Source organism: Homalodisca vitripennis, chromosome 1, assembly GCF_021130785.1.
Source record: "Homalodisca vitripennis isolate AUS2020 chromosome 1, UT_GWSS_2.1, whole genome shotgun sequence".
In the NCBI taxonomy this organism is placed as follows: domain Eukaryota; kingdom Metazoa; phylum Arthropoda; class Insecta; order Hemiptera; family Cicadellidae; genus Homalodisca; species Homalodisca vitripennis.
In genome coordinates this window covers 133,119,234-133,144,127 of record NC_060207.1, presented here as the reverse complement: position 1 = coordinate 133,144,127, position 24,894 = coordinate 133,119,234, and the positions used below count along the sequence as shown (strand labels likewise).

At 32.4% G+C, this 24,894-nt stretch overlaps 1 protein-coding gene across 2 annotated transcripts; it reads right to left on the bottom strand.

Annotated features, from left to right (window-relative positions):
• Window positions 1–20,113, bottom strand: LOC124371500 (serine protease snake-like). 2 transcript variants are annotated; one of them, XM_046829853.1, is made up of 8 exons: window positions 19,952–20,113; window positions 12,854–13,087; window positions 9,933–10,072; window positions 8,570–8,679; window positions 6,202–6,476; window positions 4,150–4,310; window positions 2,106–2,291; window positions 1–800 (listed from the first exon to the last, which is right to left on the bottom strand). In XM_046829853.1, exons 1-7 carry the CDS (start codon window positions 20,040–20,042, stop codon window positions 2,124–2,126), a joined length of 1,179 nt encoding a protein of 392 aa, XP_046685809.1. In that variant the 5' UTR covers window positions 20,043–20,113; the 3' UTR covers window positions 1–800; window positions 2,106–2,123. The 2 variants fall into 2 exon arrangements, with proteins under 2 accessions (XP_046685809.1, XP_046685815.1); XM_046829859.1 differs by lacking the exon at window positions 1–800 and having other exon boundaries at window positions 1,990–2,291.
• Between the last annotated feature and the right edge of the window lie 4,781 nt (window positions 20,114–24,894).

Genomic DNA, 24,894 nt, shown 5'->3' with positions numbered 1-24,894 from the left:
CAAATGGAACCGGTTGTATTTTACCTGTTTCACTCTATCACGGTGAATCCTCGTGTCAGCATAATTACAAACTTCGCTAATGTTTCTGTTTATTGATTCAAATCAGGCGTTATGTGAAGATGTAGTTTAAGATTGTGCAATCAATTTCCTGTTAAGGTAATTTATTGAATTGAAGAAATTGGTATAAGGTTCACAAAGCGTTTACAAACTTTTGCTAGTAAATCGTTTTTATTTCTAAACACAAGAACATGCCCATTATTTAAACAAAATTAAACTCATTCAAAGTTGTAAAAGTAATTTAGCTCCGTGTTATTGTGCAACAAAAATGTGTTTTAATGTTGTACCTTTTATTTGGACGTTTCGTACAAATTAGTTTTTATTTCTCTGTGATTAATATTATACTTGTGTTTTGTTAATGAATCTAAAAATGTAATAGACATGGATTAACTTAAGGAATATGAAAGTTTAAATATCGTTTATTATTTTAGCAGTAAGGAAGAAAGATGCCAATCACAAAAACTAATTTGAATTAAATAAATTATGACAGTAAAAATAATTAATAATAAATTGATATAATAATTTCTTACACTAACATTAATACTAATGATATTGCCTGAGCGTTAGCGAAGCCTCTCGCTCGTGGAGTTGGACCAATTTAATTTCTGGCTATCTATCTGTATTCACGATATTTCGAAAACTAATTAACCGAGACGAAATTTTGCATGAAGCGTCATTTTTATGTAGACAACTCTGAGTTCAATGACGGCCCATGATTACCCGTGTGATTGGGCTGAGCGTTACTACTTGTACATTGGTCTTTACAGGTAACCATAACGACAACGAGAAAATAGAATAAATACATTTGTGTACACTTTAAAGCCTGCATAAGATTTTTCTTGAGATATATAATTGTCATATGATACATTTAAATCGTTGTTTATTGAGTTCGAGAAAGAGGTTTCATAACAGTGTTTAAATAATAAAACTTCCGATAGTTAAGACGGGTACTACATCGCAAGAATGCTCTGAAATCAAATCTTGTGTCTAACTGTTGACATTAACTCTTTCCCCTACATTTTTCGTTTTACTGCATGAATGCTAGTTAAGTTCACATGTTCAAATCTAATATGATTGTACTCAGCTTGTCCACACATTTATTTGTCCTGTTCATTCTGTATCTATTTATTACATATAGACAGTAATGGCAATTTCCCTGACCTTCGAGTAAACTCACTCTGACAAAAAGATCTATGACAAAATATCAACCCATTTAAAAACCAATTGTTCCACCTGAATACAAAAACATTCCGTCAATGTGGACTGTAACCAATATTTGTCTTCTGCCGGTCCTTACGGGTACAGTTCCCTACTTTCGTTCTTTATGATCGTCCAGGTTTAATCGTTTTAAGTTAACCAGGACTTATTACTTATGTAAATCTTTTCAAAATTGTGTTTAACAACAAAAATTATTAGTTTGTTTAAACGAAAAGGTATTAAAATATGGGTTTTAGTGCTTATCAAAGGCAAAACTGAAACCCTCTGATTCGGAATCCATATAAAATTATATGAATTCCTTGTTATCAGCATTTACTTGCTAAACTGGATTCCTCTAATAACCAAGCCGAATTTTATTCATTTATTACATCGGTATAAATTACCCTTATCCATAGTTTACCTTACCTTAAGGTAAAGGTTATTTACCTTAAGAATGTACTTGTATATGTTGGCGTCCCCCGACTTGATAGTTTGATCCTTGCAAAAAACGCACGTAATGCGTTAGCAAAGTTATCTTTAGAATACACCCCTCTTGATGTCATATTGTTCTTCTAACTTCCAGGATTTAAAGGCGATTCTTGGTTATTTTGAACCTAAATCACCTTAAAATTTAATATAAATTCGAGTTAATACCTTAAATTGGTTTAAAAAGAGAGATATGTCGATCCTTTGTTTATGAAAAGGTTGTTACGGGGCAATAATAATGAGACCCTGTACAGGTTAAACTCTTATTATTTAATGATAAAGCTTAGAAAATAATGACTGTTTTTATAATATAAAAAAGTAATAATAAATAAGGTTAAATAATTTACTGCATCACTCCAGGCTATCTATATCTATGTGGGCAATCAAGGCCAGACGATACTCTCTATCCAGGGGATGTAATTAGAAACTCTTGTGTAGACGGCAGGCTTGTTCCCCCCACAAGGCTTGCCGCCGAAGGAGGTGACGCCTATCAGACTGTACATGCAATAAGGTGTCTTCAGGCGAACTTGGAGTGGCCCACCAGAATCACCCTGTTGACAGTTAATTTACAAATTACAATTTTATTTATAACACTTTTTCAAATTTAAAGTTTATTAAAATCCATCCAACATTTCAGTAAATTACGATATTATATAATTAATTACTAATGTTGTATTAGGATTAATGCGGTATTTCAAACATTGCCGATTCATGTTGTAGTTGTGAAGAATGCCATTATTTATTTATGTTACCATACTGTAGGAAGATGTATCTGTAAAGCATAGACCTTTTTAGAATATTAATGATATGCTGACAATATAGATCGCGCCGCTATTCCCATCTGCTCAGCGATCCATGCCTCCCCAACTTCCTTTCCACACGATCCTTGAATTATCGAATCAGTAAAATTGTGGAAATACCTCCATAATATTGTATGGAGTTAATTATGTAAAACTGAACTATATTGTAATGATCCCGAAAATCGTTTACAGAAAACCGTGTTTAAGGTTAAGTACTGTTTAAGAGTCTTAAGATATAGGCATGTATTTGTAGGTGTTTGCCTTACTAACTTAAAATTTTTGATACCTTCCAAAACTAAAGTGTTTACTTTTTCATTTTAAGATACTAATAGACAAACTTCAATTGTAGTTTATGTACTTAGTTAGTGAGTTTCGATTTAGTTAGTTAGAATCCAACAATTTTACGGAAACTTACAATTTTAAGATTCCTATTCAAACTATCTCCATTAACCGTCGTGGGGGAGAATAGCTGTTTGTTGGTAGTTAAACTGCTTTGACGGTATTGTTGGATTAACACATTTAAAGACATTATTGTCTAGTGATGGAAAACTCTTGGAAGGGTAGAAACCTTAAATGCACGTTAAATTTGGATTGTAAGATAATAGAATATTATATATACTAAAGTTCCATAGGCGTAAATAAAACATGTCAAGACACAAAGCTATCTTTTTATATGCAAATAAATTCCTGATGTATTATAATTTGGAAATAGATAGTGATATGCAGTATCCTAGCCAATACCATTTTCGGTTGTTAATTTCGTTCTGAATGAACATGCCTTGCTGTCAACATCTTACGAAACAAAATCTACGATCAGTCATTTTTGGCGAACATGTCTCATAATTGTAAGAATCATTCATGCCAAACCAAGTTTTAATTGAAAGGAACTTAAAATTCCACAAATCCTTAGAAAAGAGAAAAGACAGTAGAGGAATCATTTCAGTGGCCAAAGGCAAGGTTACTGTATACTTAATACAATTGAATAAACAATTAAAATCTTGGTAATCCAACTATTGCTAAGTATTTGATGCAAAATAATTACCTACCTATTAGTTTGTTAAGTACGAAATAAAAAAAGAGACAAGAACAGTTGAAAATTTGAGGTACCATAGGAATTCCAGTTTTACCAACTCAATATTTATTTTTAAAGTTTGAATAAGAGACTATAGTTCGAGATGAGTTAAAAATTAATATTTGTGGTTACTTAAGGAACATTTTCTGTAAGTAAAGCTAATGTTAGACACACACACACACACACACACACACACACACACACACACACACACACACACACACACACACACACACACACACACACACACACACACACACACACACACACACACACACACACACACACACACACACACGCACGCACGCACACACACACACACACGCACGCACGCACGCACACACACGAGATATTGTTAGATAATATATAAGTTTTCCCTATTTAAATAATTAAAAACTGTCATCACATACAACAAAAAATAGGAACGCACCGTTTAAAAATCTATCTTTTAACGGAAAACACTTGTACTTATGACCGACACCGATTTTACTTATTCTATTAGTTAGAGACTAAGCTATAAAACAGAACTTAGCTCACCGGACAGGTGTCTCCACCGTTTATCAAGTCTCCGGCACACAACTGGGAAGATTCTTGTATACCGTTGGGTAATTTGGCACTGGACTTGTAAGCTGTCTTGCAGCCATTCCTTGGGTTGATCTCCAATTTCACTTTCTGAAGCACCTTACTGCCTTTGCGCACTGGGGAATCATCCAATATAAAGATTAATGAAAACGATTTGAAAAACTAGTACAAATAGTAAATGTTATTAAATAATAATGATAATAAGTTTAATGTTCTTTTCGTCGTAGAACTATTATCTGATTGATCCTGATTTGGAAAGTTTCTTGCAAAACACGGAATGGATTATAAATTATTACGACTTTCCATTGTAAAAATGCAAGTCGGTAGATCAGAAATTAATAAACAAAATAAATACATTCAAGAATAATGCTTTCTTTTTTGTATCTTTTAGGATGCTAACTTAAAAAATTGTACCGGAACAAAATTTGTATCTTCAGCAGTTTTAGTTTCAACCTGATTACACAACTACGCGAATCCCTGCTTTAAATGCCTTGTGAAGTAATAAATTATCCTCAATTTTTCTGCCTGCTGGGGGAAAAATCAATGGACTGTAACTCTCACATTGAAAAGTATCCCCAACCAATAAGTGAGTGTTATTTTTGTATTATAAATAAATAGTGATAAACAGCAAAATTACAGATTCTGCGAGAAAAATCCCTTGACATTATATAAATCGAGATGTAATTTTTCTCATACGTTACTTAAAAATCGTAAAGCCTTTGAAAGAAGATGATATGCCACTGGAAACAGTCTACGGACAGACTATCGTTAAAGATGAGACTTGTTTAAGTGGACGTCATTAGATAGTAAATAAAGTCTTATGAATGTATAAGACATTTAAAATGGTCCTTCTTCTCTTCACTTTTAGGCATTTTGGGGCAATAGTCACATTGTATACAACCGGTCTCAGAATGTTTTGTACACACGGTTAACACTCCTATGTGCCAGACTGGTTATTATGCAAAAGTACAAAACGTATACATCGTTAAAATCGGCCTGCGACGTTGTAAATATTAATATGGTTTTATGGTACAGAGATATTGACTTTATCAATTGCTCATACGAACTTGGATCGGATATTACCTGGAAACTGGAAACAATGTAAAGGTCTGAGAATTCTAGATAGGGATGGCTCCAGACATCAGAGGTTCTTCGAGATCTAATGGTTCTGGTAATAAAGGTTTTAGGTGACCTAACAGTCTGGGCTGTGAAATTATGAGGACTGGGAGTTCTCAGAGACGCGATGTTCTAAATGCCAAATGGTTGCATTAATCTTCTTAGATAGAATCACCTTAACACCAATCTTATAAAGAACAGATGGGTCAGAGGTCAGAGGCTTTCCTGTCAGTGGAATATTCAAGAGACCAGGTCAACTTGGATAGCATGCAGACGTTGAAGCGTATCGGTTATCTACAAATAACGTAGCTATGATAGGAAGGTTTGATTCAATTTGAATGTTGAATTTGACTCCAGTTCACCTTCCTTTCATTACAGTGTCTGGTATTTGATACTGTCTCAGACTTGACTCCTGGAATCTGGAGTCATGTTCGTCTGAAGAGATCCAAAGAGTTCGGCGACGAAGAAAATAAGAAAAAACTTCCTGATGAGACAATGAGACTGCCAATTCACCTATTTATAGGTGCCTCTGATGTCGAAACGATGTAAACGATCGTGTTGAGCTTCTTCATCACCGACTTTCTGTAGATCTCTTCAGACGAACATGACTCCAGATTCCAAGGGTCAAAGATGAGACAGCGTCAGATACCAGGCGCTGCAGTAAAAAGAAGGTGAACTGGACATTTAATTATCGGTTATATAAAGAGGCAAAGCACAAAAAACGATATGACCCCATAAGCCGTAGAAATACCTAGTTAAACAGTCACCCGCAGCTCTTATGCAAAGAGAGCTGGAGAGCTGTTAACATTTTTGTTAACAACCGTAAAAAATTATTGTTGTGAAAATGAGTGTAATATGAATATATAAAATAAAAAATATCAATTAACTCACTCCATCCCGTAATACCCCATCCGGTTGCGAGGGCAAAACCATTGCCGCCGATCTTATCTCCTGTGTGAAGGCAGATTGGTCTGATGTACTCGTTGAATTGTACTTCCCTGCTCAGCCTGTACAGAGCGATGTCGTTGTACACGATAGGACTTCGGTAGTCTGGATGGTTGATTCTCTCTACGATCTCGTACTCTTCTGTCTGGGCCAGACCTTGCTTGTCGTCTGCCGTGGTGGATACGTCATACTCTCCTAGTCGCACCCACTTGGCCAGCCCTCTGTGGACGTAAATGATTTATATGTGTAGAATTGTGTATTTAACTTGAAACACCACGATATCTGTTAGAAATCGTATTAAATGTGTAAGTGTGTATAGTAAGTAGTCAGAATTACAGTGCATGTAGTAAGAGATCCTTAACATTGGCAATGTTTTAATGTTTCTAAATTTTGTTAATTGTTATAAAACACATTCACTAATCACTGCTTTCTGAATTGATGGAGAAATTGCGCCAAGTAATGGCGATTGTCTGAAAATACTTGAGTATTTTGCACACAACCGCTCAAGAAAGTTTTACATTTTCAACGTTTCGAAAAACAGTTTTTGGATTATTTAGTAACAAAATTGAAACTAGCCATATATTAATAAAAGAAGTAATATTTCTATTGCTATTAATGACTCTAATTTGGGAAGGGCCAGTTATCATATACAGAGTGTTTCACAAGCATTTGATCAAACTTTAGAAGTTGTTAGGCAGATAAAAACTAACAAATAATAAATGATAACATGTGTTCTCTATGTGTGGTTTTGGAATAACATGTTATGTAAGCCTGTGCCATACTGAATTACACAATAATGAAAAATAATAACTTTCTGAAAGTATCCGTTTTCAAATGGCAATGGTTTAACATTTTCAAAATTATAAATATTAGTGTACAAGTTTTACAAAAACATTAAAAATAAGCAATATCAAGGTAAATGCTATGGTGAACCAGGTTTTTGAACCATCAAGTTCAGGATAACTGAGAATATTTTCTGGCAGTTTTCTTCCCTGACTATGAAGAAAGCCCCATTGGACGGGTGCATTAGTGCATTAATTCCAGTGAGCGTGTAAATAATATTAATATCAACATTTTTTGCAAACTTAAAATGATTGATATTTGTTTTCGTTTTAAAAAGCAGCAAAGCACCAAAGTGCATGATGTGACTGCAGTTTGCACAACGATGAGTACATGGTTTGTTTTTAAAAGTTGTTAACTGCCAAACAAATATCTCTGACAGCTATTGGTGTTTCACAACTGTTTTCTTGTAGTCTTCTGAGTACCTTAATTATATTTTCTCACAAACTATTACGTTTATTAATTTCCGTTTGAGAATTTAACATTACTGATTATGTATTTTGTTACTTACAAAATACATTTTAATTAAACTATTTTTAAATCGGATACAGTTAATTATTATGAATACTACTTTTTACAATTAGTTTTATGCAGTTAAAGACGTAAATAAGTAACTTACCATTATTATACATCAAAATAATTTCAGACTATTATATACCAAACTATTTAATTGTTACCTAGTTTTAAATTTCAACTGTACACCTCAGTAATATTAACTATTGCACCCCTCCAATGAACTTTTTTTGATAATTGTAGAGGACAACTCTTAAAAAATGTGTTTTTCTTAGTTACCCTTGGCTCTATGATAAAACCTGATACACCATTGGATTTGCCTTGACATTGTCTAGATATTTTGACACACAACATTGAGGATTGAAATCAAACGAATACACTGATAAAGCATGACCAATCCGTAGTCTGATCTCAATCGACTCGAAAATAAGGAAAGACATCAGCACAAACCAAAGAATCACTCATTGGCTCCCAATAATAAAAAACGGCTAAAATCTCAAATTCCTCATTTAATTTTTACTAGACGTAAACATTTTCTGTTCTAATTTTGAACTCATCCCAAGGAAACTATTTTTGAGTAGTGGTTTTAGGAAACCACTAAAATACTTTATCTAATGTCTGCTTAAAAAAACTATTACTGATCATTCGGCAATACATTTTACATGAAATGTCACACACATACTAGTTTTGCCATATGTTTTGATTGACTTTGGTGTAATGAAGAATTTAGAACCTTTATCACTAAGAGCAAATCTACAATTAGTTACTGAAATATGCTTGAATAAAAATTTAGTTTTTGTTAGGAAATAATTTCTTGCACTGATATAATTATACTGTTATTTCTTTGGATTATTGAGGGCTTCTGAGCCCTAACTTCGCCTGGTAAAATAAGACATTCTTTACTTTTTTTTTTAATTATACCCTAATTTAGATTTCAAAATCACAACTGCATATCGCTTACTTGGATCCGCTGTCAGTGCAGTGACCAGCGCTAAGCACAAATCTCTTGCTGATCAAGCTTCCGCCGCACAGCCACTCGATAGCATTTCTCTTACCGTACCCTATCAAAGCCTGAAACAGTTCAATAACAAAATAATTATTTAAGTAACACAAACAACATATTATGAACTTGTAACTGCAACTAATCAAACTAAACTAACTGTAAGCCTTGTTGAACCTCACTGTCATGGAGTTTCTTGATGGTGATTTTTTTTAGCTGTTATGCTTACGCATCAAAACTATATTATTGAAACACAATTATATTAGATTAACACACCTATATTCTCGAACTATTACACCCTAACTTTTGGAAAGCTATCTCCATTCAACACACTATATTAAATAGAAACAGTCCACAGTCCATAATACACATCCTCCTGTACTTGTTACTGCATATTTGTATACTAACAAATTATGTATTGTTTAATTGTCACAAATCTAGTAGCTTGTGATAAAGAAGCCATATTGAACGCTGTTAACCTTCATAGATTGTTTAAGCTACATCCAATAATTATATATTTCAAGAATTTAATTGTGCTAGCAAATTTTGGAGCTGCTATGAACCGGGGACTTAGATGTTAGAATTACATTGTTGTACGAGTAATGTGTTTTCTTATCGTTATATGTTTCAAAACGTACCTTATAACATACCTTTTGTAACATATAACGATGGCAAATGACCAAAGTCCTGTTATCCTACCAAACCTTCCATCGTGTCAATAACAAACTGTAAACAAAGGAATGGTTTCCTAATTTATAATTCAGGAATTATATTTTTTTTCTATTTTGTAGACTAAAACCACTACTGATTTGTTGCTGGTTCAAAAAGATTTGATGGTTGCTTCACAAAGACGTGGTTTTAATCACAAAAGTACAATCAAAATCCCTTTTCCGAAGATATAATGACAATATATCTCCACTATCTATCTATCTCCAATATTTTCAAACTATGAAAAACCGTGGTAATTCAAGGGTTAATTGTATTGTTTTTGGGATTGTGTTATTTAAAAGACACTAATACTCTAAGACAATAAAAAATTCGTTTTGGATTCTCCAAGATGTTCCAAGATTTTAAAAATAATCTTGATAAGCTTCAATACTCTCATTTTTGAAATTTCCAACAAACGTTATATTACCTCTAGATAGAAAATGAAATGAAATGAAAAATGTCCATATTAAAGAGGTGGGGTTACGGCTATCAAGCCCTCTCTACCACTCACCTCAATAGATAGAAATGGGAAGTAAGATTACTGTTCAACTGCATGATTTTACGTATATATATATATATATATATATACTGACTGACTGAAACAGACTATACGAACCATATGTGGATACTCCCGAGACTGTGCGTTCTCCCCTCGGGTGATGAGAGGTTCTACTATCGCGCAGGTGTCGAACTTTTCTTCTCTGCCGAAAAAGCTCTGGGTTTTGACGTATACGTACTCTGCGTATTCCTTACATTCTGAAAAATTCATGCCATTCCACATTAACAGAAATTATTTTAACACGATACCATCATGTAATATGCCAAGATATTTGATGGTTTCTTTGGTAATTATCAAAATTAGTATTCTAACTCTATATCCGTAGACACGGTGTTTGTGTCCTGAGTTTCTTCGGTAGGAAAGACACTAATTACCTCATATTTCATTGTGGGAGGAAGAAAGGTGGTGTTTAAATCTCTTCTTTTATGAGATATTATGTTTTAAAGATAAATAGTGTCTGAAATAATAAATAAAACGTTTAAATAAATTCACCCCCCCCTCTCTCTCTCTCTCTCTCTCTCTCTCTCTCTCTATATATATTTATATATATATATATTATATATATATATATATATATATATATACTATCTCACCCGGCAGGTGAGAGATCCGGGTTCGACTCCCGGCGGAGCAAGTACTTTTTGCGATTCAATGTTTATTGAAATTAAATAAGGCAATTGCCATTTATACCATTTAATGTAAATAAAAGTCGTTTGACAGGTATTTGGTCTTCCGATCATATGTTAGTTTGCTTATTTAAACGCATATGTGACAGATACGGCCAAATACAAAATAATTGAGTCGGAAAAAGTAAGCGCTCTGTGGTGTAATGGTAGCACATTCACCCGGCAAGTGAGAGATCCGGGTTCGACTCCCGGCGGAGCAAGTACTTTTTGCGATTCAATGTTTATTGAAATTAAATAAGGCAATTCCCATTTATACAATTTAATGTATATATATATATATATATATATATATATATATATATATATATCTGTAGGTAGTTTAGACATACTATGTTACATGTAGCTCACTTCTAGGGACAACAGATAATAAATTTAAATTTCTGTCTAGTGCCATAAACAGATCTTACAATAAACTGAAAATATTTTCTTCATAAATTCCTAAATCTATTAAAATCTAATAAATTTATCTGTCTAACTATAATCTGTTTCAAATCAATATACATTCTAATGGAAATGTTGGCTCATCCGTTTCGAATCAATGCAAATTCTAATGCAAATGTCAAATTATTTTGTGATAGAAAAAGTTGTTGTCTAATTCTTGACTAATCAAAAATTTATGGTCAATTTTTATGCTGATAAAAATTGTTACCAAAATCTTTATTTATAAACATTTATCTGTCAGATTATTTATAGTAAGCTAATAACTGACGCACGAAAGAATTGATTGCCCTTAATACAATAAATTGATTTTTAAAAAACACTTTGATCGTGATTATAACTCTAAGAAACATCTAGAGAATATGGAAATGAAAGATAATAAATTCAATAATTTAGAAACTTGCGCAAGAGAGAATAAAATTTTTACCTACGTTAATTTAAAATTAAAAAAATCTTATAGAATTAAAGAAATATTTTATAATATGATCCAATTTTAAAATGGAGAAAATACTGTAGTATTTGGAAACAACATGAAAAGATTAGATCAACTTGCAAAAAATGTGTAAATAAAAGTGTTTTACATCGATATTATAAAAATAAAAACTACAACAAATACCAAACTTTGTTTCAAATAACGGAAATTTTGATGGAAATAAAATAAAATTCTGTTTTGAATAGTGAAAATTTAGTCGAAAATCAATAAAACTTCTGTCTCAAATTATTTAAAATTCTCTTTTGAATAATACAAGTTTTGTTGAAATTGAATAAACGTTCTGTCACAAATGAAGTAAAGTTTTGTTTTGTATAACAAATATTTTATTGAAAATTAATACAAATGTTGTAGAAGAAGATAAAACTTAGAATTAATACAAAATAAAGTGTCAAACTTTAAGAAATTAAGGAAAATGCATGTAACCTTTTAGACGATAAATATAAACCTTAATTTGTGGAAACACAATTAAAAAAATTTTAAGCTCTGTAAATATTGTATATAATAAAGAATCATATTCATTTACATTAGACACATACGATGAAAACAAAAACATTAGAAATTGATAAAAGAATTATCAATAGTACAATCAATGTATATTCTAATCAGTTACTAATCTTACAAATAGAAGCGCTAAAAATGTATGTCTAGCTCAAAATATGGTTATGGCTGAAGGAAAAATGTTAAATTCTAAATATGTTTTTATAATTTGACAAAAATTTTAATTTCTTTTTTTCAAAGTAGAATTTTAATTAATTTGTGACGGGAGTTTTATTAATTTTAAACACGATTATAAAGATTGGAAACATCATTTTTATCATTTGAGATGATATTTTCATTACTGTACAAGAATTTTTATTCAATTTCAACAAACATAATTGAAACAATTTGAAACAGAATTTAAAATAATTTGAGACAGAATTGTTATTAATTTGCAATTGAATTTTCTTGATTTGAAACGGAATTTGAAATAATTTAAAGTTTATATTGTTCAAAACATAGTATTATATTATTCGAAAATCTTTCGTTTTTGTAGTCTTTTTCTAACACATCTACTTTTAAGCAAGCACTAATTTTATTTCTATAAGTTTATATTGTTAGCTATTTTAAGCATTTTTATAATAGTAAGGAGAATTATTCTGACCGAAAAAACAAATAATAAGTCTAAATGATGACTTATACAATTAACACTAACCAGCACGTGAGTTCACTGCACTTCTAGATTTTTGGGCCAGCTGAATTAATTGACAAAATATATTTAAGATATGTGTTTTTTATAAAAAAAAATACAACTTAACCGATATTACTGTTTTCTCTTCGCTTGGCCCCTCCAAAATAGAATGACAAAAACAATAGCAACGTACTCTGTTTACTCTTAGATCCCGCATTCGGGGGCCATGAAGAACTTGTCAGCGTGAGTTGGGTCGGAGGAGGCGGCTTTGGACTATCTAAAGGCTCACAGCATACGACTGGCTGAGAGGTTGTGAAACGACATTGCTTAAGTCGTTTATGCTTCCGAAGATCTTCGATAGCCTTGGGACAATTCCTCACCAGCTTGCAGGTCCAGGTCTTCCCCTTGGACTGCTTGCAGACATCACCTGTCAAACATTAAAATTGTGGGAAATATTACTCTACAATGAGCGAGACTGCTGAGATTGTTTATCCTTCCGAAGGTCTTGAATAAACTTCGGCCAGTTCTTCACTGCCTTGCAGTTTTGTGGTCTTGCCCTTGGACTGCTCGTAGATATCACCTGTCACATGCCACAATCATGAATAATCATACTTCATACTAAGAAAGAAATTTGTGGAATTAAGCTCTTTAATTTTGCAACACAATAATATATATGTTTGACATCGGTTTAAACAAATCCCTCTTACTAGGCAAATATACATCATGGATACCCGAGTTTTAAACCTATTATTAGCAAACTAACACGGCTACAATAAAGAAAATTATCTTGAAAGTTTTGGATATGAATTTCCTTAACATTTTTAACCATGGCTACGTATGTTTAAAAGACAGTCACAATTATAAATAGTGCCTATATGGCAAAAGCTTCCTCACTAACAGAGATCCTACCTATTTGTAGCCGTTAATTTGTTGTAAAAAAATAGGGCAGCTTTGAGAGATAAAACATTAAAAAGACATAATACCAAAACGGTGCTCAAACCGCCTCAAATATTAACGAACTCTTTAAAAACAGTAATGATCGCGATACCATTGTGCGCACAAGGGACTCTAGCACTTCCATGTAGTTGTGGCTCAGTTTACTTTGAGGAAACACAACGTTTAATATGTACACGACTTTGTGAACACATTAGATACACAAAACGGTGCTCAAACCGCCTCAAATATTAACGAACTCTTTAAAAACAGTAATGATCGCGATACCATTGTGCGCACAAGGGACTCTAGCACTTCCATGTAGTTGTGGCTCAGTTTACTTTGAGGAAACACAACGTTTAATATGTACACGACTTTGTGAACACATTAGATACACAAAAACGGTGCTCAAACCGCCTCAAATATTAACGAACTCTTTAAAAACAGTAATGATCGCGATACCATTGTGCGCACAAGGGACTCTAGCACTTCCATGTAGTTGTGGCTCAGTTTACTTTGGGGAAACACAACGTTTAATATGTACACGACTTTGTGAACACATTAGATACACAAAACGGTGCTCAAACTGCCTCAAATATTAACGAACTCTTTAAAAACAGTAATGATCGCGATACCATTGTGCGCACAAGGGACTCTAGCACTTCCATGTAGTTGTGGCTCAGTTTACTTTGAGGAAACACAACGTTTAATATGTACACGACTTTGTGAACACATTAGATACACAAAACGGTGCTCAAACCGCCTCAAATATTAACGAACTCTTTAAAAACAGTAATGATCGCGATACCATTGTGCGCACAAGGGACTCTAGCACTTCCATGTAGTTGTGGCTCAGTTTACTTTGAGGAAACACAACGTTTAATATGTACACGACTTTGTGAACACATTAGATACACAAAACGGTGCTCAAACCGCCTCAAATATTAACGAACTCTTTAAAAACAGTAATGATCGCGATACCATTGTGCGCACAAGGGACTCTAGCACTTCCATGTAGTTGTGGCTCAGTTTACTTTGAGGAAACACAACGTTTAATATGTACACGACTTTGTGAACACATTAGATACACAAAACATGAGGATACGGAAAACACGGGCCCTAGCATAATACAGGTAAATATATTGAACCATGGAATACAATCCGAGAAAACAAACATGTTTCACAAAATATCCCTACTTTTAGGGGTTATTTCAGGTATATCCAATTATTTAAAGATAAGAGGAATGTTAAAAATAATCAAGAAAGAAAATAACTTTAACATAGAAGACAGTACCAGATTATCATAACGATACCATATTGGATAAATAGGCCACATTGATCATGATTTGGTTGAGCGGTAAACATTTAATTTGTCGTTTAGCCGCTAATCACCATTTTGTTTTTTTTTATAAAAAATATCTCTAGAACTAATAAAGCTGTACAGGTAATACACTTTACACATAGGCTATGACAAATAAGACGAAATTCAAAAGAAATTATTGTGTGATTTTCTTTAATAAATTTTAAAAGTCAATTAACAAAAAAAACTATTATAGTTATAAAATAATTGCAAGATACCAACTATTTTTAAATTTTTGTTACAATTCCAAGGGTACTTATTCAACAAAATCCGCCAATAATTGTTATAAAACTTTCAAAATGGTTAGTACCTTCTTGTAATAATTCCATATCTGATACAACACAGCTAATGCCTATCCTAAGACGAAATCCTTGTTGCTACCAGCTTGTGGAAGCAAGGAGAAAGGAGGATAGGAGGATATATTGGTTCCTAAGCCTAATTTAAGCTTCTTTACAAAGTGTTATTGCTTTTTAGGACCAAAAATGTTTAATTTAATTCCAAAAACTATTAAAGAATGTAAAAATCTTAAACAGTTTTCAATGAAATCAAAATTTTGGCTCTTTGAAACCTGAATGCATTGGTTTTCTGAAAAATATACAAATGTAATAAACAATTTACTTTATACAATCAAAATCCACAGCATTAAATCTACTTATGTTGGTGGGATTTTAATGCATGTAAAATTATTAATTGTCTTGCGCTTTAACTTTATTGAAATTTAAAGGAACCTCGACACAGGCTCTGCCTTTTGATGCCCTATATTTATTGACAGATACTTTAAATTAGTTTCAAGCAATAAATATTTTATCTTTAGAGTAATATTTTGTTACAGCCAGGAATTAAAAAAGTAATTAAATGGAAAAAAGAGAAAAACATTGTATTAAATCCTGTATTATGCATTATAAAAAATATTGTTATTTTCTTTGTGTACTATGATTTCGTTTTTTTATAGTATACATATATGAGTATTCTTAGACAAATTTTATGCATCATTTTATATTTTTACACTATGTATCTTTCATAAAATAAAACATATTATATTTTAATCAATATATCTAAAGATTGAGAATGGTGATAAGTCAAGTATTTAATAGAGTATATTTATATTTATGCTGTTTGTGATTATAGACAAATGAAGACAATTGTTTTGGAATTGTTAGATCAATTACAACTTTTATTCTAATAGGGTTTTAAAATTTCGTATAATTTTGAGGCGGCTGAGGTACATACAATATGTTTAGATGTATACAAAAATATTACAAGAATACATGTAAAAAAAGATTCGAACTAAACTCAACTAAAACAATACTCATAAATGTCTCCCATTTAGCCAGATTCATCCAGTAAACCACAAGATAGCGCCGGCCGTGCACACTGTACGCAATGTGTGGCTCACCTATTGCACAACATTGACAAAAGAACAGTTATTAATGTTGAGCTACAGCAAACAAAATTTATATTTAAATATTTTTCAAGCCTTCAATTTACCGGTCATTGAAGTTTTAGAAAGATATTAGTTGTATATCGTATATTAGGCAACGAATTGTAACAACTGGAAAGGTTTTAGAATTCTCAGATAGCTTAACACAGTATTTGTTCTTATAAGATTTATAATCCTCTTAGAGTCGTTTTGGTAGTCTTAGATTAGCCAAACCTTAGGGTTATAACTGGGTTCAAACCTAGAAATCGAAAAAATAGGTTCGACAGTTATGGCGGTACAAAGCTCTAGAGTTAAAGTAACTACAGAGTTTACAGCATCAGCTAAACTAAAGAGTCAGCTATGCTGCATCAGCTAACCATTTGTCTTCTCGAATTTTAAAAAGTTCAAGACTTTCCTTGGATCTGCACGGATTAGGCCGTGACGGATCTATGATACTCTCTGGTTTCGGCTAAAGTCAAGGGTTTAATTTTTACCTGTTTTGCAGCATTTAAATCTCTAACCAGAACAATATCTACAATACAATATCTGGAATTTAGCATAGTTATCAGTCATAGTATGTGCGTGTTAATATACCTCATAAGCAAAAAATTGATGGAGAAAACCCTTTTTGTCTCTTTTAAAAGAAGAATTTATCTTGAAAGTGAGCAGTTTCTATTGATACAATCAGATTAGAAGATGGCACATCTTCCTATTTTGTTATGACAAAAATACAAGGTGTATCAAAAAGTATATATACATTATGTATGTGTACAATATTTCATACTGATTAAAATTAATACTGACATTATTGTATGTAATATACCTGTAACACTTTGGCGTAGATAGGTATACATGAATTCTTTTAACATTTATCTCGGTTTTTTTACAATAAAGACTATAGTTTTAAATAACGTAAAATGTTGAACTTGTAATTCATACAGCATTTGTATCTAGGTTATGACCCGATTTATAGAAAAAGTACAGGATTTTAAACCTCATCACTCTAAAAAACCAGATTACGATATTTTAATCCTTTTAAGATAGTAAAGTTTCTAAACTTTTGAGTATATTAACATCTTTACTTCTTGATCACTATGCTGAGTGAGTGATCTTTGATATACTCTTCACGATACAGCAATATCTATGTCTTCTATCGCAGTAAACTAGTTATACCAACAACATTGTTGGAGTTAACTCTAGAAACTATGTATTTATTTTTAATTTGATATTTTAAAATAACTGCTATATAATATGAAATCTATCGGTTTTCACTGTGTCTGAAGAAATATTTATTTGACAGTTTTATTTCCGTTAAATAACATTATGAACTTGATTTTTTCATGCATTTATACGTGAGTTAAACAATATTAAAATAATGTTTATTAAGTTCAAAACACGCGAGCATGTGTGAGAGGCGATCAACTGGGCGAGTTTATGGAGACCTTGGCGTCCCCAACCAAGTAATGTAAAGACTGGTTACATTTTGGTTCCATTTACGTTTGAAACGTCCATACTTCCAAAACGTTCGAAATACAGGAAAAGTATATGTTAAATACTAATTAAATTCTTCTTAATAATACAAATCACTAGACAATTTTCTGTTAATTATTCTGCTGTGTTATGTTTAATAACTTTGTTCGGAATCAAAGCAAAGTACACAACGTCAAAAAGGGACACTGTATTAACTGTGACAATAATTGCAACTACATGACATGAATGGAATAGTGGATATAACATGAATAATGGAAACAACATTAAGACTAATTTGAAAAAAATCATTGTTAAATTGTGCATTTAATTTTAAAAGGTCTGCGATTCATAAAACAACGAGTTTCTTTTTCAATAAATAAATATGTGTATATATTGCTTTGAGAATATTAGCTTTATACCGAGAGCTATTTTAATATTGAGAAAAAGTTTATTTGATCTTTTTAATACTTAAAACCCATATTTTTAACCTTATCATGCATACCGACATTGAGGCCCTAGCGGAACGTTTATAATCGTTTTATTATATTAATATTAATAAAAAGTTATTATAATATTAACCGTTAAAATCAGTGTAAAAATTCTGGGCTTAGGGTTAAATACGTATTAAAAATAATGGCAATACGTTTCACATAATTGTGTTCTCTTGGGCGAGGAATGGGTATGAACGCACACGATTGTTTCTAAGTGACAATTAACAAGATTTTATTTTAATCTCTGTACATTTCTAGATATTCGCCAAAGTTAACTTTTTACACGTTTAATATTGCAATTTTCTTAACATTCGAAAAAAACATAGGTAAAAAATACTAAAGTACCTATTGAAGTTTTAAGTTAAAATCCATAACGTAGTGCTAAAAACCTCCAGAATATATATTAATCCAGAAAAATATTTACTTTTAATAGGAAATTCTATTATCTTATTTTCGCACATTTTAAACATATGTAGGTCGTTATGCACCACGAGTTAAATGGACCTTTTCCAAAGTAGTTATACTATTATATTAATAAATGTATAACAACTGTTTCTTTATATAATTTTGTAAGACGGCATGATCTTGATTATATGCATTTAAGGTAATCATATGTTTAATGTAGAAGTTTTTATTGATATTAATAAATATAAGCGTGCTCTTGTGTACAATGTGTCTCTCCAATATAGTGTTTCAAAGCATTCTACTTTTCATATATTAACTTTTTTAAAGTTTTTGAAAACCAGCCATAATCTGATAGCAAACATGTTCCTACGTAGTTATTTAAAATAATAATTATTTTATTATTATAAAATACTATACTTAATTAATGCACGTAATTACATTTGCAGGAAATGTAAAGCAGAATGCAAAAATTTCTATTAAAAGTAAGAAAGTCACAATTTGTGTCCGACCAGCCATACCTCATCTCATATTAGTTATTTCACTGGACTGTCCAATAATACAACAATTAATTGTTTTGGGATCAAAATATGGATTACATTGTTCTTAATAGTTTGTTTTTCAACATAATTAACAAAGTCAACCATACCATTAACAGCGCTTTGCATTTATGTGTATTATCATAGACGTAATATCAAGAAAGAATAGTATTATTAAATTAGTTTTTCATAATAAAAGTGGAAAGTTTTTAATGCAAATAATTGTGTCACTAAAATGCGATTGATAAATTTTGTATTGTATTTTTTGCTAATTCTATAAAACACCAAAATGGTATGTGATCGATCAGTGAAAGACTGTTTCAACTTCTTTATATCTCACAATTGTTGAAACTCCAAACTCACTGTATTCTGAATTGAATTTCCTACAAAGGACAATGTATGAAAATTTGTATAAAATAATTACTTTATGAGTAACTGTATTTTAAAGAAACTCCAATTTGAAACTAAGAAATAACAAAAATGGAATATTTGTACAAATGACGCTTACTAATGAGTAGATTTGACCAAACTTAGGGTAAAATCACTTGAAAATATTTTGTATGAAACTTTAATTATTGTAAAACTCTACAATAACCTAAATATTGCAATACGGTTCAGAGATACACTGTTAAAGGAAATGTTTCAGCCCTTTGTAGACTAAGAAGGACATACTAACCAATATAAAAATTCGGTTGATCCTGCGCCTCGCTGAGACACCAGAAGACGCACAGGCACACCAGTACCGGTACCAGTCCGCTCGAAACCATGGCTGATACTGACAGAACACTACGCTCCTCTCGTTAGCAACCACTGCGCCGGTCGGCTGGTGATGACTGGACTTTCCGCGTTCTCCCGCCGAAGCTTTAAATCCTCCTCCCAACTCCATAGTTATCATCCACGTCATATTTCCGTCCTCCCTCTATTGAACAGTTCATGTAAATGAACCCAAATACCCACTCACATGACATTTCTGTTTAAAAATAATGATTAAATAAGTAAAAGTGCAAATATCTGCCGAAAATGTGTGTGCTTGCTTTATTGGTCATGTACTATATAGGAGTGCAAAAGTATGTAATATAGCTATTTGATAGGTCTCGCAGTTGTAAAGATTGTTAAAAGCGTCGTTTGAAAGGTATATGCGTAACTAATATGTGGAATAAATCAATACTCCGTTGAAATCTACATAATGTTGGAAAAATAACTATAAAACACGAATTATAGGTTTTTTAAATGATTATTTTTACTAATCCATTTACTATATAAAAGGAATCTTATTGAAATAAAAAGTATCTTGCCTTCTTTGTTAGAGGTTTGAAATATTCATTGAAGTTCAATGAAGGTTTATAGAAAGAGAAGGTCGGAATATTTTTCCCGGATCACTTCAGAATTTGGAAAAATAATGATAAGCCCGTAATTCCATTGCACCATTTCGTGTATTTAACTGAATAGCTCCCACAATTTCGGTAACAATAGAGCTAACATAGACCAATGTGGGGGAACTCCAAAGTCGAATTTCTAAGCTGTCTCAGTGAAAGCACTTATTATGTTATACAATAGGGGCCTCTGAGAATTTTTAAATGGAATTAATCATATGCCATGATACATCAGGTACTAATTTTTCAGTGTTCATGGTTAAGAGGATCAGATATTAAGCGAAATAGCGAGTAACTCTTATTTCAGGTTTTGAGTTTAAAGAGCATTTTTGGCTCGAATTCATTATATTTCCTACGCCAATTTGGTGTTATTGAATCGTTATTGAAAATTAAAAACTAAATTTACCAATAATAAACACATTTCAATAATTACATTATGACAATTGTCATCCATCTCATATTACGATGGAGTACTGTAATATTTTTGAAATAAAGTACTTCAGTCTTGAAGGATAAAAGAAGCACTAATAATTGATAATATACGAAAGGGTACCATAAACATTAAATTTGCCACTAGTTGTTATATTTTAAGTCTCGATAAATAAATAACATTTTAAGAAAGGAATATTTATCTTTTATTTAGCGTCTTGTTGCATAGCTTTTTAAATTGGCTGTAGAACGATTACATACTTTAAATTTATTACATATCATTATAAATGTATAAACGAAACATTTTTGTTTGTTGAGGCAATTTAAAAATTATTTTGAATTGCATGTGCAGATGCAATGGTCTCTCAGAATGTCGATGAACGATAACAAATCAAGGATTCTTTCTCTTCAAAGATTGTTTTTTTCTCATATTAATCCGTGGGTCAAATTTATAGGTATGTTTGCACATACCCATAAACTCACTACAGTTAACAAATGTCTACATCTGCGCGTACATTCCACTTTGGGTAAAGGGGTAGACAGAAAACCTAACTTCCCACTGTGCCTTACTCTTTGATAAGCACGACTTTCGAGATAATGCATGCACAATCCTGCATAGACATAAACACAAAGACCCGATGTACTGTTAATATTTACGATTAGTTTAATTCCCTAATAGGAACTTTATCCCTACTTTGTGGGCTACCCAGCTTGCTGCCTTTGTTTGTACCCTCAGAATTCGATTATCGAAAGAATAAGTATCTGTGAACCTGATGCAGTAAAGTATATGTTCTTGTTTCTCAAACCAATGTTTACTAATATCATACTAATTCCTTAATTCAGTATAGGAATTATATCAGTGTTTATATACCTAATCTCTATATCGTATACCTCATCAATAAAAAATACACACGTTGCCCTTCTCGATAATTTTCTGTCATAAAACATTACATTTATTTTCTGGGGTATTGCTTTGTGATGACACTTGTGATAATCACAGACTCATTGCGTTTTGCTTGTTTCCTCAAATTGTAGTCACGGAGCGAATTGTTTGTTGAATCATGCTAATGCTCAGTCCCTCCGTTTTTGTTCCTACAGCTACTGTAAATGTGCCGTCCCACAATGTCCAATAAAACCAAATTCAATACCCTGCATGTGCACATACACAATTTTGTTTATTAGGTAAAATTCAGAATAAACTAATTGGTTTCAACTCACCATTGTTTGCCATTGTAGTAAAAGTAGGATTATACTATTTATTATTACTATATATGCATCACACGATAGTTGTTTATAAAAGGTAATCTCACATTGTGTGTCCGTGACCATATCAGCTGTATGATGTTTTTTTACTGTAAAAATATTTCCTATTTTTACAGTAAACAAATTTCTTTAAATAATTTTTAAAGCATATGTGGGTGGTTATTATGAATAAAAATTGCTTATATGTGCACGTGTATGACTACATCTGGTTCTAGTGAATTATATATATTTCCGAGGGCAATGTTGAGTTTGCCTTCTTACCACGATCAAGAAAATCTGTTTATAAGTTTATATTTATAGCCACTAAATTGGATTTTTTAATAGTGTTTAAATTTATAGTAAAAGTTAGATAGTATATTGTCGGCATTACAACATTTACCAAGCACTGCCTAATTAATATTTGCTAAAATATACACTTAAAAGTATATTTTTACTGTACTTTTATTTTTGTTTATGTACTTTTTTGGATATTTTCTAACTCTGTGCTCATGAGCGTTTACAGAAAATATGAAATAAGAATTGTTGTTACTGTCAAGCTTACTCTATGCTTTGACACTTTAAATGTAAAACAATTTACCACAATAGCACAACATATGCTTGTGCTGTCATAAATCAATGTTTAAACAACACAGTTAATTTACATTTAACAGACTCTTTCAACTAATATTTTGTAACTTTAGAGACCAAGATTGGATTTTTCGCTGCTTTAGAAAACAGTGGGGCGTAGCCTGAAGGTATTTTCGAAATACTAATTCGCCTATAGTAATACCAGAGACCCTAAGAATATCTATGTAAAGTTTCAGTATAAAAGGTGAAAGCAAAACAAACAAATAAAGGCACTTTCGCATTTTTAATATTACGAGACGTTTTGATATAAACAAAAAACAAAGTACAAAAAAATGTATAACATATATTTGAAAGTGACAAAAAATACAATTTTTAACATTGTCACCATAAATATATTTAGGCACTTAATATCATAACGGTGAACTAGTTTTGAAATTCCAGCGTCACAAATTTCTTCCGCCTGAGACTCTAACCAGGTAGTCACACCCTCCTGTAGTAAAGTTCCGCGTCTTCATCAAAGTGCTACGTCACAAACCAGGTCTTAATTGCTGAAAACAGGTGGTAGTCGCTGAGTGCAAGGTCCGGATTGTAAGGCGGATGTATAAACACCTCCCACTTAAAAGCATCCGATTTGCCGTGTGTGGTCGGGTGATGTCGTGCAAAATCGTAACTTCCTCTGCGCATGTTTTGTATTGCTCCTTTCAACGTTTGCAAGGTTTCACAATACTTCACAGAATTTATGGTTGTGGCACGTTTTAATAAATCAATTCCTTTCCTGTCAACAAAAATTTTGAGATAATCTTCCTTGCCGATAATGTTGCATGCATTTTGTTGGGTTTTTGGGGGGGAGTGTGTGCACCCCCTCCATATAATTTTATTTGGTTTCACAATTCACGTCTTTTAGCCAAATCTCGTCTCCAATAATGATTCGGTCGAGCAGGAGGTCACCATCTTTTTCGTAAGTATCCATAAATGCCAATGAAGCAGCCGTGTGCTGATTTTTATGGCTTACTTTTAAGATTTTCGGTGCAAAGGTTGCACAAAATTTATAGTAACCTAACTTCAACGTAACAATTTCGAGTAACAGACTCCTTAAAGTTTAAGAAAAACTTTAAGGAAAACTAAGTGAGAGTTATGCTACACAGTTAAGTAAGTAAAGTAGTTTAACACGTTCACTGCGGCAGACGCCTTTACAGCGCAGTAGTATAGTATCAGTGAACATGTTTCATGATCACTTACTGCGGCAGTTTATAGAGTTGTATCAGTGATCACTTGTTAACTTTAACTACATATATCGTAGCTACATAACGTTGACTGCGGCAGACGCCTATACAGCGCAGTAGTAATCAGTTATGATCGTAACTACATACGTTGACTGCGGCAGACGCCTTTACTGCGCAGTAGTATCGTATCAGTTATGATCACTCAGTATAGAGTTGCAGTGAACTTCAGTTAACTAATCATATCACTCATAGAGTTGCAGTAACTTGTTAACTACATATATCGTAGCTACATACGTTGACTGCGGCAGACGCCTTTACTGCGCAGTAGTATCGTATCAGTTATGATCACTCAGTATAGAGTTGCAGTGAACTTGTTAACTACATATATCGTAGCTACATACGTTGACTGCGGCAGACGCCTTTTTACTGCGCAGTAGTATCGTATCAGTTATGATCACTCAGTATAGAGTTGCAGTGAAATTGTTAACTTACATGTATCGTAGCTACAAACTTTGACTGCGGCAGACGCCTTTACAGCGCAGTAGTATCGTATCAGTTATCATGATCACTCAGTATAGAGTTGCAGTGAACTTGTTAACTACATATATCGTAGCTACATACGTTGACTGCGGCAGACGCCTTTACTGCGCAGTAGTATCGTATCAGTTATGATCACTCAGTATAGAGTTTGCAGTGAACTTGTTAACTACATATATCGTAGCTACATACATTGACTGCGGCAGACGCCTTTACTGCGCAGTAGT

Bases quoted from the DNA above. Each gene is read 5' to 3' on its own strand.
- LOC124371500 (XM_046829853.1), bottom strand. From the start codon at position 20,042: ATGGTTTCGAGCGGACTGGTACCGGTACTGGTGTGCCTGTGCGTCTTC. The intron at 10,073-12,853 runs GTACGTTGCTAT...TGAATTTTTCAG, and splicing joins GGGATCTAAGAGTAAACAGA to AATGTAAGGAATACGCAGAG. The intron at 6,477-8,569 runs GTAAGCGATATG...TTACGTCCACAG, and splicing joins TGCACTGACAGCGGATCCAA to AGGGCTGGCCAAGTGGGTGC.